The sequence below is a fragment of the Elaeis guineensis genome, chromosome 2 (assembly GCF_000442705.2).
Source record: "Elaeis guineensis isolate ETL-2024a chromosome 2, EG11, whole genome shotgun sequence".
Lineage (NCBI taxonomy): Eukaryota > Viridiplantae > Streptophyta > Magnoliopsida > Arecales > Arecaceae > Elaeis > Elaeis guineensis.
In genome coordinates, this window is record NC_025994.2 from 41,877,665 (window position 1) to 41,890,519 (window position 12,855).

A 12,855-nucleotide genomic window follows, 5' to 3' on the forward strand; every position below is an offset into this window, starting at 1 on the left:
TATCTTCTTAGTTTTATATGTGGATGACATACTTCTTATTGAGAATGATATCCCAATATTACAATCAGTCAAGACATGGCTATCAAGTAAGTTTTTTATGAAGAATTTGGGTGAAGCATCCTATATACTAGGTATAAAGATATATAGGGATAGATCTAAGAGAATGTTAGGCTTGTCCCAATCCAGGTACATAGACTTAGTGCTAAAAAGGTTTAGCATGGATGGGAGTAAAGATGTTACTTACCCATGAGTCAAGGCATATATCTCTCTAAAAGGATGTCTCCTAAAATACCAGAAGAGAGAAATAGAATGAGTTCTATTCCCTATGCTTCGATAGTAGGATCGATCATGTATGCTATGCTATGTACCAGGCCTGATGTTTTCTATGCCTTAGGTATAGTTAGTAGATTTCAGGCTGATCTAGGAGAGGTCATTGGAAAGCAGTAAAAAATATTCTTATGTATTTGAGAAGGACTAATGATATTTTTCTGGTATATAGAGGATCTGATCTAAAATTAGAAGGTTATTCTGACTCTAGTTTTCAATCGGATCCTGGTGATAGTAAATCTACTTCGAGATATGTCTTTACTCTTAATGGTGGAGCTGTTAGTTAGAAAAATTTCAAGCAGCAGACTGTAGTTGACTCAACCACTAAGGCAGAGTATATAGCTGCAAGTGAAGCTGCCAAGGAAGCTGTCTGGATGAAGAAATTCATCACTGAATTGGATGTCATTCCTGAGATTGAGAATCTAGTACCATTTTACTGTGATAATGAAATAATAGTGCCCTACAAGCCAATCGCACAAGGATGCGAAGGGACTTTTCTTTATTTTCTTCCTACTCATTTGCATGACATTAGTTATTTTTATTTATGAGGTATTATGTTCTATCATTTGCTGCATCATATTTTTTATAATTATAATAAAGCCCATAGATTAGGGCAATGATTGTAGGACTATGATGAGATCATGCCAGTGATATCTAAAATCTTGATAGCTCCAATCTAAAATATTCTCAATCATTGGATCATCGAGTCAGAGATCGATGATACTGATAAGACTAGTATATCCTATGTATACTCGATAGAGAGGATGGTTGATCTCATAATGACTTATGTAGTGATACTAATACAAGAATGTAGGTGCTCTTTAAAGAATGAATTCACTGAATTGACCCACCAAAAGAATATCTGATGGAGCCTTACAGCATGTCAACAGATGGTTCTTCAGTGGAAGTGATGCATATGATCCTTTGACCTGAGATCACTATGGTACCTTATGTATATGGATCCTTACTTTGGTTTATTTCTTACCATACCACTTTGAGATGTGTATGAGATATTCTGGATATGGTGAAGTATGCATAGAGATTGTGAGTAGTCAATAAAGAATCGTCACTCCTTGTAGGAGGAGAGAACATCCTATGTGATCTCATAAGATGATGACTCTAAGAGTCTCTGGCCAGAGCAGAGATAAATAGTAGAAATGATTTCTATTGATTCATCAATCGAGTCATCATCATCAAATTGAGATACATATAGATAGGTATTTGAGTTTGACGTATTTTCATACCCATGACCTTTCCGGGATGTTGTGTGATTGAAGGATTGAATTACACGGTAACTCACCACAGAAAGATAATTTTGATATTTTTATCAAATTTTAAATCTTCTGGATAGTCATGACATATTACTAGATGTCAATCTTGACTTATGAACTCATAAGAATTAAAAGAGTTTAATTCAAGAATCAATTAAGAAGAGTCCTAGTTGATTGAGACTCTTGAGCTGACCTAATCCAATCGGATTAGGGTTATGTCGAGAGTCTGGATCCACTGCTGACTAGATTTGGAACTCAATGGGTCACACACAATAAGAATTTGATCTTGATCCAATCTATTTGAATTTATTATAAATTCAATGGGTTAATTAAATTGCTAGCATATTAATTAACCCAAGTTTCTAATTGGATTCAGTGCAAATGTGTTTGTGCTAACTTTTTACTTATTGCCCTGACTTAATGTGATTGGGTTTGAACCAATATTTAAATAGGTTGATGATTTGGATTTTATGGAAGTGTTCCATATGTGATCCATCTCTTCCATGCCAAAAGTCATGCACAAATTAACCCAAAATAAATGGTGATGAGAAGGAAGAGTCCTTCTCATCTACTCCTCTTAATTTTACTATCAAGCTCCACATGTCCCTTATTTTTGTGTGCCATCTGATGGTGCTATGGGATGTGTGGGTGTGGAAGAGGAGAAAGAGTCCTTCTCTTGAAAGAAACTTCATGCCAAATTATTTTGGACGTCCCTTATTTTTGGGTGATGAAAATGGAGAGTCCATTTCATATTGGACTCTTAATTCTTCCTATTATTCCATGCATTTCTCTTTATCCCATGCACCATCTGATGACCATTAGGATATGTTGGCATAGAAAAAAAAGGAGTCCTTCTCTAGCAAGGAGTTTGAATGCTAATTAAATTGGTTAACCTTTCATTTATGTGTTGAGTTTATGGAAGAGTCTTAAGTGTTAAGGACTCTTGGAATCTCACGCTAAATCCTTTCCCACGCACTAAGAGTTGGCGTTATAATTTTTTTTAGATAGAGGAAGAGTCCTTCTACTAGTTAACCTCTTTAGTTTCCATGCCATCTCATTGAATTCTATAAGAAAAATTAAATGGTGCATGTAAGAATGAAGGGACACCAACTCTTGGTGTCCCATAGTTTAACCTCTTTAGTTTCCATGCCATCTCATTGAATTCTATGAGAAAAATTAAATGATGTGCGTAAGAATGAAGGGACACCAACTCTTGGCATCCCATGTGTCGCCCCTTATTTTCTATAAATAGGGGGAGCTACATCATGCTTCAATGTGCTATTTTTGGCTGTGGATGGGCATGAGAATGAGAGAAAAAAGTGAAAAAAAGTTTGAAAAAAAAGGATAAGAAAAAGGGAGAGAAAAATAGAAAGGAAGAGAGGAGAAAAGGAAAGTATGAGATACTTGTCCTAAAAATCAGATTATTTGTGTTGAACATAAAATCTGATTTGTGTGTGGTGAGATTTTTTGAGGAAGGGTTCCTAAAAAAGTCTTAGTGGAGGTCATGAAGGCATACAAGCAATGGTGCAATCAGTTCTTGTGAAGGACGAACGACAGCAAGCTTGTGAAGAAGGCTACAGCACCATGTCGAGTTGGAAAGAGCCCTGATCAGTCCTGTGTGGATCACCGTTGGAGGACTTCTACTTTAGAGTCTTGTGGAGGTCTCAAAGTTATCAGATCATGGTCTTCTTATTGGTATATGACTTTTGATCTCTTCTTAATATGTATATTTTTGATATTTGATTGTAATTATCAATGGGTTCCTAGGGCTTTTGTGTTCCGGTAGACTTGTTTAAATGTTAAACTTTATTTTCAATTGTTGAATGCATATTAAAATTTTTTAAAATTTATATTTTACTATGTCATCAGAACCCAATAGTAGTATCAAAGCCATCCTTGATTGATTCAATCAAATTTCATATTATTTTTGTTATATGGATTAGATCCAGTTCAAACTATGTCAAAATCAGATTTTCTGATTGATATTTAATTGATATTCTTGATGTATTTTTGTTTATGATAAAGTGTTATCAATCTATGTTCAAATCTTGGATATTAAATTTCATGATTTTTAAACTTGTGTGATAAGTTTTTGATTAGATTCTATGATCTAATTTTCGATGGAACTGAAATCCAGTGCATGTAATGCGTGGACCCTTGGAATGCTACATATGGATGAACATTGCCAAGACTTAAGGTTATTGCATATGTTGCATTCACCTAAGATCCAAGTGCCGACCACCATGTTATCAAGTACTCACCATTGTGGGTTGACCATTTTGGTTGTTGCCCGAGGAATGTGTGGTACCCAAAAAAAAAATTGGTCATGGAAAGAAAGCATCATACATGGATTAGGATTTTTACTGATGAATTGTTTTAACTATAATTTATTGTTCTAATGTGTTTAGAGTTAATAATTATAGATTAAATCAAATTCATAGTTCTAATTTGATTAGAATTCATATTTAATTTTGGTTAATCTAATTATCATTAACCTAAATGGATTATGGTTAACCTATAAATTGATCAACTCAACTCAAATGAATGACAAATGATGGACTTAAAGTTAAAATTTGGATCAAGAGATGAACCCAAATCGAAAACCCTAGATGGATCCCATGCCCATAAATTTAAACATTTTTATTGACATATGTTTGAATGATATCACAATTAAAATAACATGAGTAGTTTGTTATGATATTTTATAATTGTTATAAAATACATGTTGATTGGTTATAGACTATAGTACATCCATGTGATGGATGTATGTATGAATGCTTTCATGCTGGCTGATTATATAAATACATCTGCAAGAGTTTCAATAGGAGCTGGGTGCCCATGATGCATTGTATTATCAGCCGTATATTTCTTTTCTATATTTCCAACTATTGATTAAGATTTTTACATATTGATGTAAAATAATAAAAAAAAAAATTATTTGAGAGCAGATAGAAATTATTTCTTTCTATTTTCAAATAACGATCAAGCATTCATGGTAGACTACATCGTGATGAAGATTAGACTATCAGGCTTTTTGGAGAGCAGAGGCGCTTAAGATTGACCATGAGATGGTTCAATCTATGATGCACCTAGGATTAGACCCATTGATCATCCTGTAGCTCGGATGATTTTTTCAAAAAGTCTAAAATCATTAGATTTCTTTTATTTGCTCTTACTTGCTGGTAGTTAGAGTTAATTTACATAGTGTTGGGTATAAAATACCCTCAGCCGAAGTTTTCAGTGGGATTGACCCTTGCAGGTCCCCTCCGACTCCAACGGCTGGAAGACTCCGCCCGGACTCCTATGGGAGCCGGGCTCCGTCCACAACTCCAACGACTGGAAGACTCCGCCCGGACTCCTACTGGAGCCGGGCTCCATCCCCAACTTCAACCGCAAGGGAGACTCCGCCCGGACTCCTACGGGAGCCGGGCCCCGTCCACAACTTCTACCGCAAGGAAGACTCCGCCCGGACTCCTACGGGAGCCGGGCTCCGTCACTAACTCCAATTGCTGGTAAGCTCCATCCGGACTCCCACGGGAGCCAGACTTCGCACCTGACTTTAATTGCAGGAAGACTCCGTCCGGACTCCTACTGGAGCCGGGCTCCGTCCCCAACTTCAACCGCAAGGGAGACTCCGCCCGGACTCCTATGGGAGTCGGACTCCGTCCACAACTCCAACTGCTGGTAAGCTCCGTCCGGACTCATACAGGAGCCGGACTTCGCACCTGACTTTAAGTGCAGGAAGACTCCGCCCGGACTCCTACTGGAGCCGGGCTCCATCCCCAACTTCAACCGCAAGGGAGACTCCGCCCGGACTCCTACGGGAGCCGGGCTCCGTCCACAACTCCAACTGCTGGTAAGCTCCGTCCGGACTCCTACGGGAGCCGGACTTCACACCTGACCTTAATTGCAGGAAGACTCCGTCCAGACTCCTACGGGAGCTGGGCTCCGTCCACAACTCCAACTGCTGGTAAGCTCCGTCCGGACTCTTACGGGAGCCGGACTTCGCATCTGACTTTAATTGCAGGAAGACTCCGCCCAGACTCCTACGGGAGCCGGGCTCCGTCCACAACTCCAACTGCTAGTAAGCTCCGTCCGGACTCCTACGGGAGCCAGACTTCGCACCTGACTTTAAGTGTAGGAAGACTCCGCCCGGACTCCTACTAGAGCCAGGCTCCGTCCCCAACTTCAACCGTAAGGGAGACTCCGCCCGGAGCCGGGCTCCGTCCACAACTCCAACTACTGGTAAGCTCCGTCCGGACTCCTACGGGAGCCGGACTTCGCACCTGACTTTAATTGCAGGAAGACTCTGCCCGGACTCCCACGGGAGCCGGGCTCCGTCTACGACTCTAACTGCTGGTAAGCTCCGTCCGGACTCCTATGGAAGTCGGACTTCGCACCTGACTTTAATTGCAGGAAGACTCCGCCCGGACTCCTACGGGAGTCGGGCTCCGTCCACAACTCCAACGGCTACAGGTAGACTTCACCCAGACTCCTACGAGAGCCGGACTCCGCCCATGACTCCAACAGCAAGGACACCCCGCTCAGACCCCTACGGGAGCCGGACTCCACCCCCGGCTGTGACTGAAGGAAGACTCCATCCGAGCTCCTGCCGAAGCCGGATTCCGAGCTCCTCTCGGACAGATGGCTAACTACCTCTCTCTGCCCGACACTCCAGCCGGACTTCAGCCGGCAGACCTTCATCCCCTGGCGCGCCGCAATGACAGCCGCGATTCTGCTCCATTCCCTGCGGCAGATTCCACGCAGCTCCATCACTCCACGACCCTGCTCCACCTCCTGTGACGGATTCCATGCGGCTCCATCACTCCCTGGCAGGCCATAATAATGGCCACGGTCCTGCTCCACTTCTCGCGATGGATACCGCACGATTCTTCTATCCTCTGGCAAGTCGCGACAACGGACGCCGCTCCACTCCTCGTGGCAGACTCCACGTGGCACGCCCCGGTAATAGCCACGGGTCCACCCCACTACTCTCCGCAACAAACTTTCTCTGACTATGGGTAGCCCACTACCAGACGGTTATAGGCATCACCATCAGTTTGTTGCCCCCTCCGTCTATAAAAGGGGAAACCCCAGATACGTTATTCTATAAGCTCTCATTTTTAACTAGAAACTCTGCTAAAATTTTCGTTCGAGCACTCAATTCTTGTTGAGGCAGAGAACTGACTTGAGCGTCGGAGGGTCTTGCCAGAGCAACCCCACCTCCGGTTTAGACTTCTTTTGCAGGTCCCAGCGGCGACCGCGACTCCAGCTTCTCTGGCGTAAGCAGATTTTTGCACCAAAAAGATTGACGCTAGAGGAAGGGCCTGTGTCTTCGCAGTACCCTTGTTCTTAAAGGGGTGCTCAACGGGACCGCCCCTGGGCATCTTTTCCGGTGGCCTCTCCTCCCTCCTTTACTTGGTCTTTGCCCTATGCCTCCCCGCAAGGCGTCCACACGACGATCCACGACCTCCGCGGCCAGATCTCAGGCTCTGACCTCACCTCCAATTTCCCAGCCTCCTCCTCCTCCTCCGGCGACGACGGTCGGTGCGGAGCAATTTGATCTGCTGGCGCAGCAGGTCAGAGGCCTCACGGAGGCCATATAGGCCATGCAGCAGCCGCAAGCATCAGTGTACCTGGAAAGGGTGTCACCGGAACACCAGAATCCGACGGTGGGGCGGGCCACTTGGGCCAGCCATCCCGTCTTTCCTGGGAAGACAAACCCGAGGGTAGAGAGCCCTCAATCGGATCACGACTCCACCCCTGGAAGATTTCTGCCCCCATTCTGCCAGAGGACCCTCGAGACCCGAAGTCAAGAGGATTTCCTGGATCGAAGACTCCAAGAGATGAACCGACAGATCGAAGAACTCCGCCACGCTCCCCCCGCTTATGGTGAGGATATTTGCACTGACCCTCCCTTTTCTCAAATGATCATGCAGGAACCGATCCCGCCAAACTTCAAACTCCTCCAGTTCGAAAGCTACGACGGGACTTCGGACCCGATCGATCATCTGAAAGCCTTCCAGATGATGATGCTGCTTCATGGCGCACCCGATGCCATTCTATGCCGAGCCTTTCCATCCACCTTGAAGGGAGCGGCGAAAAACTGATACTCGGCGCTGAAACCGGGTACCATCTTTTCCTTCGATCAAATGAGCCACCAATTCGTGGCCCATTTTGTCAGCAACCGGCGCCCCCGGAAGGGCTCAGAGTCCCTCATGAATATCAGGCAGAGGGAGGGGGAGTCCATTCGGGCCTACATCAACCGCTTCAATGTTGCAGCGCTGGAGGTTCAGAATTTGGACCAATCGGTAGCAATGGCCGCTCTGAAGGGCGGCCTTCAGAAGAATGACCTTTTGTTCTCCCTGGAGAAGAAGTACCCCAAAAATTTTGCTGATTTGTTGGCTCGGGCTGAAGGGTACACCCGAGCAGAGGAAGCCTTCAAAATGAAGGATGAGGAGACCACGAGAGAGCGGCAGGCGGGAGACTCGAGTAAGCCCGCAGTTGAAAAAAGGTCGAGAGAAGCTCGGCCGCATTCTCGATCCCCTCCTGGGCACAAGCGTGCCCATACTCCACCCCGGGTACGTAGACAGAGAAGTTTGGATCACAGGGTTCGGCGGGATTCGCCATCGGGAAGATTTCGCAACTACGCCCCCCTCAATGCCTCGAAGACCCAGGTGCTGATGGAGGTCAGGGAGCAGCTTCCTAGGCCAGAGAGGATGCGCACGCACCCCGGGAAGTGCAACCCCAACAAGTTCTGTCTCTACCACCGCGACCATGGCCACGACACGGAGGAATGCATCCAGCTTCGAGACGAGATCGAGGAGCTCATCCGGCGAGGTCGACTCGACAGGTTCATCCGACGTCGGCCTGAGGGTAGAGAAGATCGGCCAAGGGCCCTACCGCAACCTGAACCGCCAAGGAGAAAGGAGCAATCCGGGGATCGGCCTCCAATTGGGACCATCGACTCCATCGTCGGAGGGCCCCAAGGAGGAGCAGACCTTCCACGACCATAGAACTCAGGAAACCTGTAAATGTATCGCTTACGACCTTGCCCTGAATCTAAATTCCTTTCGACTTTGTATGTTCCTCCCATTTGGCATGGATTTGTTACGACTGGGGATGACCCCTTCAAACAATTAAAACAAGGTTACACTAGGAATGGGAGGAGAACCTCATCCTAACATAAATAAAATGAAAGTCTGATTATCTTGAGATCGGATTGGGGGAGAGGCCTTACAATGCCCTAATGCGCCCCCACAGCCATGTCAGGAACAGGAGGAGAACCTCATCCTGACATGAGCAAAGTTAAAGGCCCAATTCTTTTAGACTGGATGGGGGGAGAGGCCTTACAACGCCCTAACGCGCCCCCACAGCCATGTCAGGAACAGGAGGAGAACCTCATCCTGACATGAGCAAAGTTAAAGGCCCGGTTCTTTTAGACCGGATGGGGGGAGAGGCCTTACAATGCCCTAACGCGCCCCCACAGCCATGTCAGGAACAGGAGGAGAACCTCATCCTGACATGAGCAAAGTCGAAGGTCCGATTCTTTTAGACCGGATGGGGGGAGAGGCCTTACAATGCCCTAATGCACCCCCACAGCCATGTCAGGAACAAGAGGAGAACCTCGTCCTGACATGGGCAAAGTCGAAGGCTCGGTTCTTTTAGACTGGATGGGGGGAGAGACCTTACAACGCCCTAATGCGCCCCCACAGCCATGTCAAGAACAGGGGGAGAACCTCACCCTGACATGAGCAAAGTCGAAGGCCCAATTCTTTTAGATCGGATGGGGGGAGAGACCCTTGCGATGGCCCTTATGTGCCCCCACGGCCCCGTTGGAAATGGAAGGAGAACCTCATCCTGACGGTAACGAAACCCGACCGCCTAACAAGATCGGATGAAGGGGAAAGACCCCTCGGCGGCACCTTCACACTTCTACGCAATCCCGCAAAAAGTAAGGGGAGGGTCCTCACTCTGAAAAGAGGAGGAAAATTAAAAAGGAAAAGCGACGAACTACATCGAAAACAGATGAAGGACAAACCACACCAAAGACCTAAGGAACCTCGTCTCAACAAAGATGGGAAGTTCCTACCAAACGCCCCCGGCCTTTAAGAAGGCTCTCGACACAGGTCAAGAAAGCAGCAATGCCTCCGAGGTAATGCGGAGTTCGGACCACCAAGCTCGAGCCTACGGCCATGAACGATGAGGAAAGCGAACCAGCATATCGACGACTGGGCACCTCCAAACGACGTCAATGTCGGACAAGTCAAACGACAAGAGAAGTTCGGCGGACGACAATTTAATGCAATATGTGGATGAGGTAACACAAAATCCCCTTTCCATTCCATTTGCAAAATATACATCATGAAGTTCAGAAGGCCAAAGGAAGGAAAGCAAAATGACAAAAGCGAAACAAAACAACAAAAGGGAAAATGTATACATGCAACGACAGAAGGCCAAGAAGAGCCCTAGGGAAGCTCTGCTCCTTCCGACCTAGAATTATCTACTCCACCCCTCATCCAGGACTGCCTCAGATTCTCAACTTCTTCTTCTAGCTCTCTCTTTTTCAGCAGCACGTCCTGGAGTGCCCGATGAAGTCGTTGACTTTCGGTCTCCGCCTCTCGATGTCTCTTTCTCAAGACCTCAAATTTTGCCTCCGCATCCGTGACGGCCTGCTGCTCGTATGCCAGTTGGACCTTCAATTACTGCAGCTCAGCCATCCTTTCCCCGAGGGCGACAGAAATCTCTTCGACGGTTCCTCTTAGCGACTGGAGTTCATTAGAATCCCGAGCAGAAGTAAGCTGAGCCCTGTCAGCCAGCTGCCTCTGAAGATGGGCGACTTCGTCAGCTGCCACCCTGAGTCTCCCTTTATAATCATCCACCTGCCTGCGCCAACCGATCCGATGCACGTCGTAGCTCACCTCGGCGTCCTGAAACTGCTGCTGAAGGTCGGAGACCTTCTTCGACCACTCCCGATCGCCGTCGGCCCGGGCCAAGAGCCGGGACAAACTTCCTTCCAGCTGGCCAATCCTCTCCTGCGCAGCTGACAGTTCCACCCTGAGAGAGCTGATCTTGGCAGCTTGGGCCCAAATTCAATCGCTGGCACTCTTCTTGTGTTCCTCAAGCTCCTTCACAAAGTCCGTCTTCCTCCGGCTATACTCCATGATTCCCTTCATGTGGAGATTCCGAAAGTGGGTGGCCTTCGAGGTGGCTTCAGAGTAACCCTCCCTTAACCTACGAAGCTCACCTTCCATCTTCTTCGACCTTTTTGTCGCATGGAGAACCTCCTTCTTCAGCCGCTGGATCGTGGACTTCAGCGGGATCCCCTGGGGCAGGGGAAGTGCCTTGGCAGGATACTGCCATCAAGAGACAGAAGCGTCAAGGTGCGTCTCATTGCAGAAAGAAAAATAAAAAGGGGGGAAGGAGGGAAGAGAAGCCATCCACGGTGAAAAATTCAACTTTATTGATTGAATGATTCTTGAAGATAAAAAGAAAGGAAAAAATAGTAGTAAAAGAAAGCTACAAGGTCGGAGGTCTCAGACCTCAGAAGCAGGAGTTGGGGAGCTCGGTGTCCCTGGAAGGGGGGCTGCGGCAGCAGTGGCGGCAGGGGAAGGCCCGGCCTCATCTTCAGACTCCTCGCCCAGGAAGCTGAGGTCGAGCTCGAGAAATTTTCTGGCCACCTTCTCCTGGCAGAGCTCGAACCCCTTGATGAAGGCTTCCTGGCCAAATCGGACGTTCAGGTCTCTCATCTCTGTGGAGGCCTTGAACTCCTCTACCGCAAGACCCCTGGCCTCCGAGATCAAGACTGAAATCTGCTCTGTCAAATTAGCGACTCCGACCTCCACCATTCTCACCATCTCCTCCAAGGTATGTTTCTCCTCCTCCCAGGCCTGCTTCTCTTTCTCTAGGGCCCCTTGGAGGGCAACTACTTCAGCGGCCTTTTCCTTGAGGTGGGCGACTTCAGCCCGGTGATGCTCCTCCACCTGGATGGCGTCCCTCCTCGCCTGGTTCGTCGCCTCGATGTTGGCGAAGAGTTGGTCCCCAATCTATAAGGGCGGCCAGGGGATCAGAACAGGGGCCGAAAAATCAATTAAACGAAGATTTGTTTACCTCGAGAAAAGATCCCAGGGAGTCCCAAACCCGCTGCTCGGGATCGGCACGATCGATCCTATCGATGACATCAGGCAGAATACAGCCGTCGATCAACCGCTTGATCAGGTCCCTGTCATTGAAGGGGTTCTCTGACTCTTCTTCGGAGCTGAGGGACTCGTCAGCAGTGGCTCGGTGGCTAGTCACCCTGTGGGCCACCGACTTCCTTCTCTTCTCCCTCTCGACTACGGGCGCCTCCATGGAGCGGACCCTCGGAATGGGGGCCCCAATCGACGGACTCCTTGAAGAGGCTCAGGGGGCCGTTGGTTCGGTGTCTGAGGGAACGTCGATCGTCGGAGCTATCTGGACAGGCACGACCAAGCTCGTCTCCTCCGCCCTGGCCCTCTTTGCTGATCCGGAGGCCGCGGCACCCTTTCTTTTGTGGGCCTTGAGGCCCCTGGCAAGCATCCGTGCTGCTTCGGCGTCCATTCCTTAAAAAAAAAAATCAATCAATCAATCAAAAATTAGAAGTCAATAATGAGGTGAAAAAAGAAGGAGTAGCATGCAAAAAAAAAAAAGAAAAAGAAAAGAGAAAAGAAAGAGAAAAGAAAAAAAAAGAAGAAGGACGGAAGAAGAGAAGAGAAAGGAAAAGATGGAGTACTCGCAGGATCTTGGGGGCTCAGGTCGATGTTGAACAAAAATTGCTCCCTCAGAAGGTTGGGAAGGGAAGGAGCGAAGTAGTCAAGAAGCTTCCGGGCGGCCTGGAGGTCATCCTCCCCCAGGCTGGGGGCCCGACGGACAGAATCTCTCAGAGAGCCCCAAAGGGGTAGGCCCAGCCTCAGGGTCAGGCAATGGACGAAGAGGTATTTCCCCTTCCAGTTGTGGATTGAAGAGGGGGCACCTTTCAGCAACCCCTTCTTGTCGAACTGAGGGGAGAAATGCCACCAGTCCTTCGTCGAAAGATGACGCTTGAAGGTATAGAAATGCCTAAACAGAGAGAGGGACGGCTGGACCTCAACTACGTGGCAAAGAGAGAGAAACCCTATCAAAAACCTAAAAGAATTAGGAGCAACTGAAGCCAAAGAGATATTTAAGAAGCGGAAGAGGGCGACGACAAAAGGTGGAAGCGGAAGCCGGAGTCCGGCACGAAACGCCTCCTGATACAAGC

General features: G+C 47.4%; 1 protein-coding gene across 3 annotated transcripts; it reads left to right on the top strand.

The window, feature by feature from the left end:
* Positions 1-2,722: 2,722 nt before the first annotated feature.
* On the top strand, positions 2,723-8,783 carry LOC140855431 (uncharacterized). Of its 3 annotated transcripts, none has more exons than XM_073251314.1 (3): positions 2,723-3,293; positions 4,858-6,563; positions 6,811-8,783. In XM_073251314.1, exon 3 carries the CDS (start codon positions 7,751-7,753, stop codon positions 8,612-8,614), a length of 864 nt encoding a protein of 287 aa, XP_073107415.1. In that variant the 5' UTR covers positions 2,723-3,293; positions 4,858-6,563; positions 6,811-7,750; the 3' UTR covers positions 8,615-8,783. The 3 variants fall into 3 exon arrangements, with proteins under 3 accessions (XP_073107415.1, XP_073107416.1, XP_073107414.1); XM_073251315.1 differs by having other exon boundaries at positions 4,858-5,843; positions 5,986-8,783; XM_073251313.1 differs by having other exon boundaries at positions 4,858-8,783.
* The last annotated feature ends 4,072 nt before the right edge of the window (positions 8,784-12,855 follow it).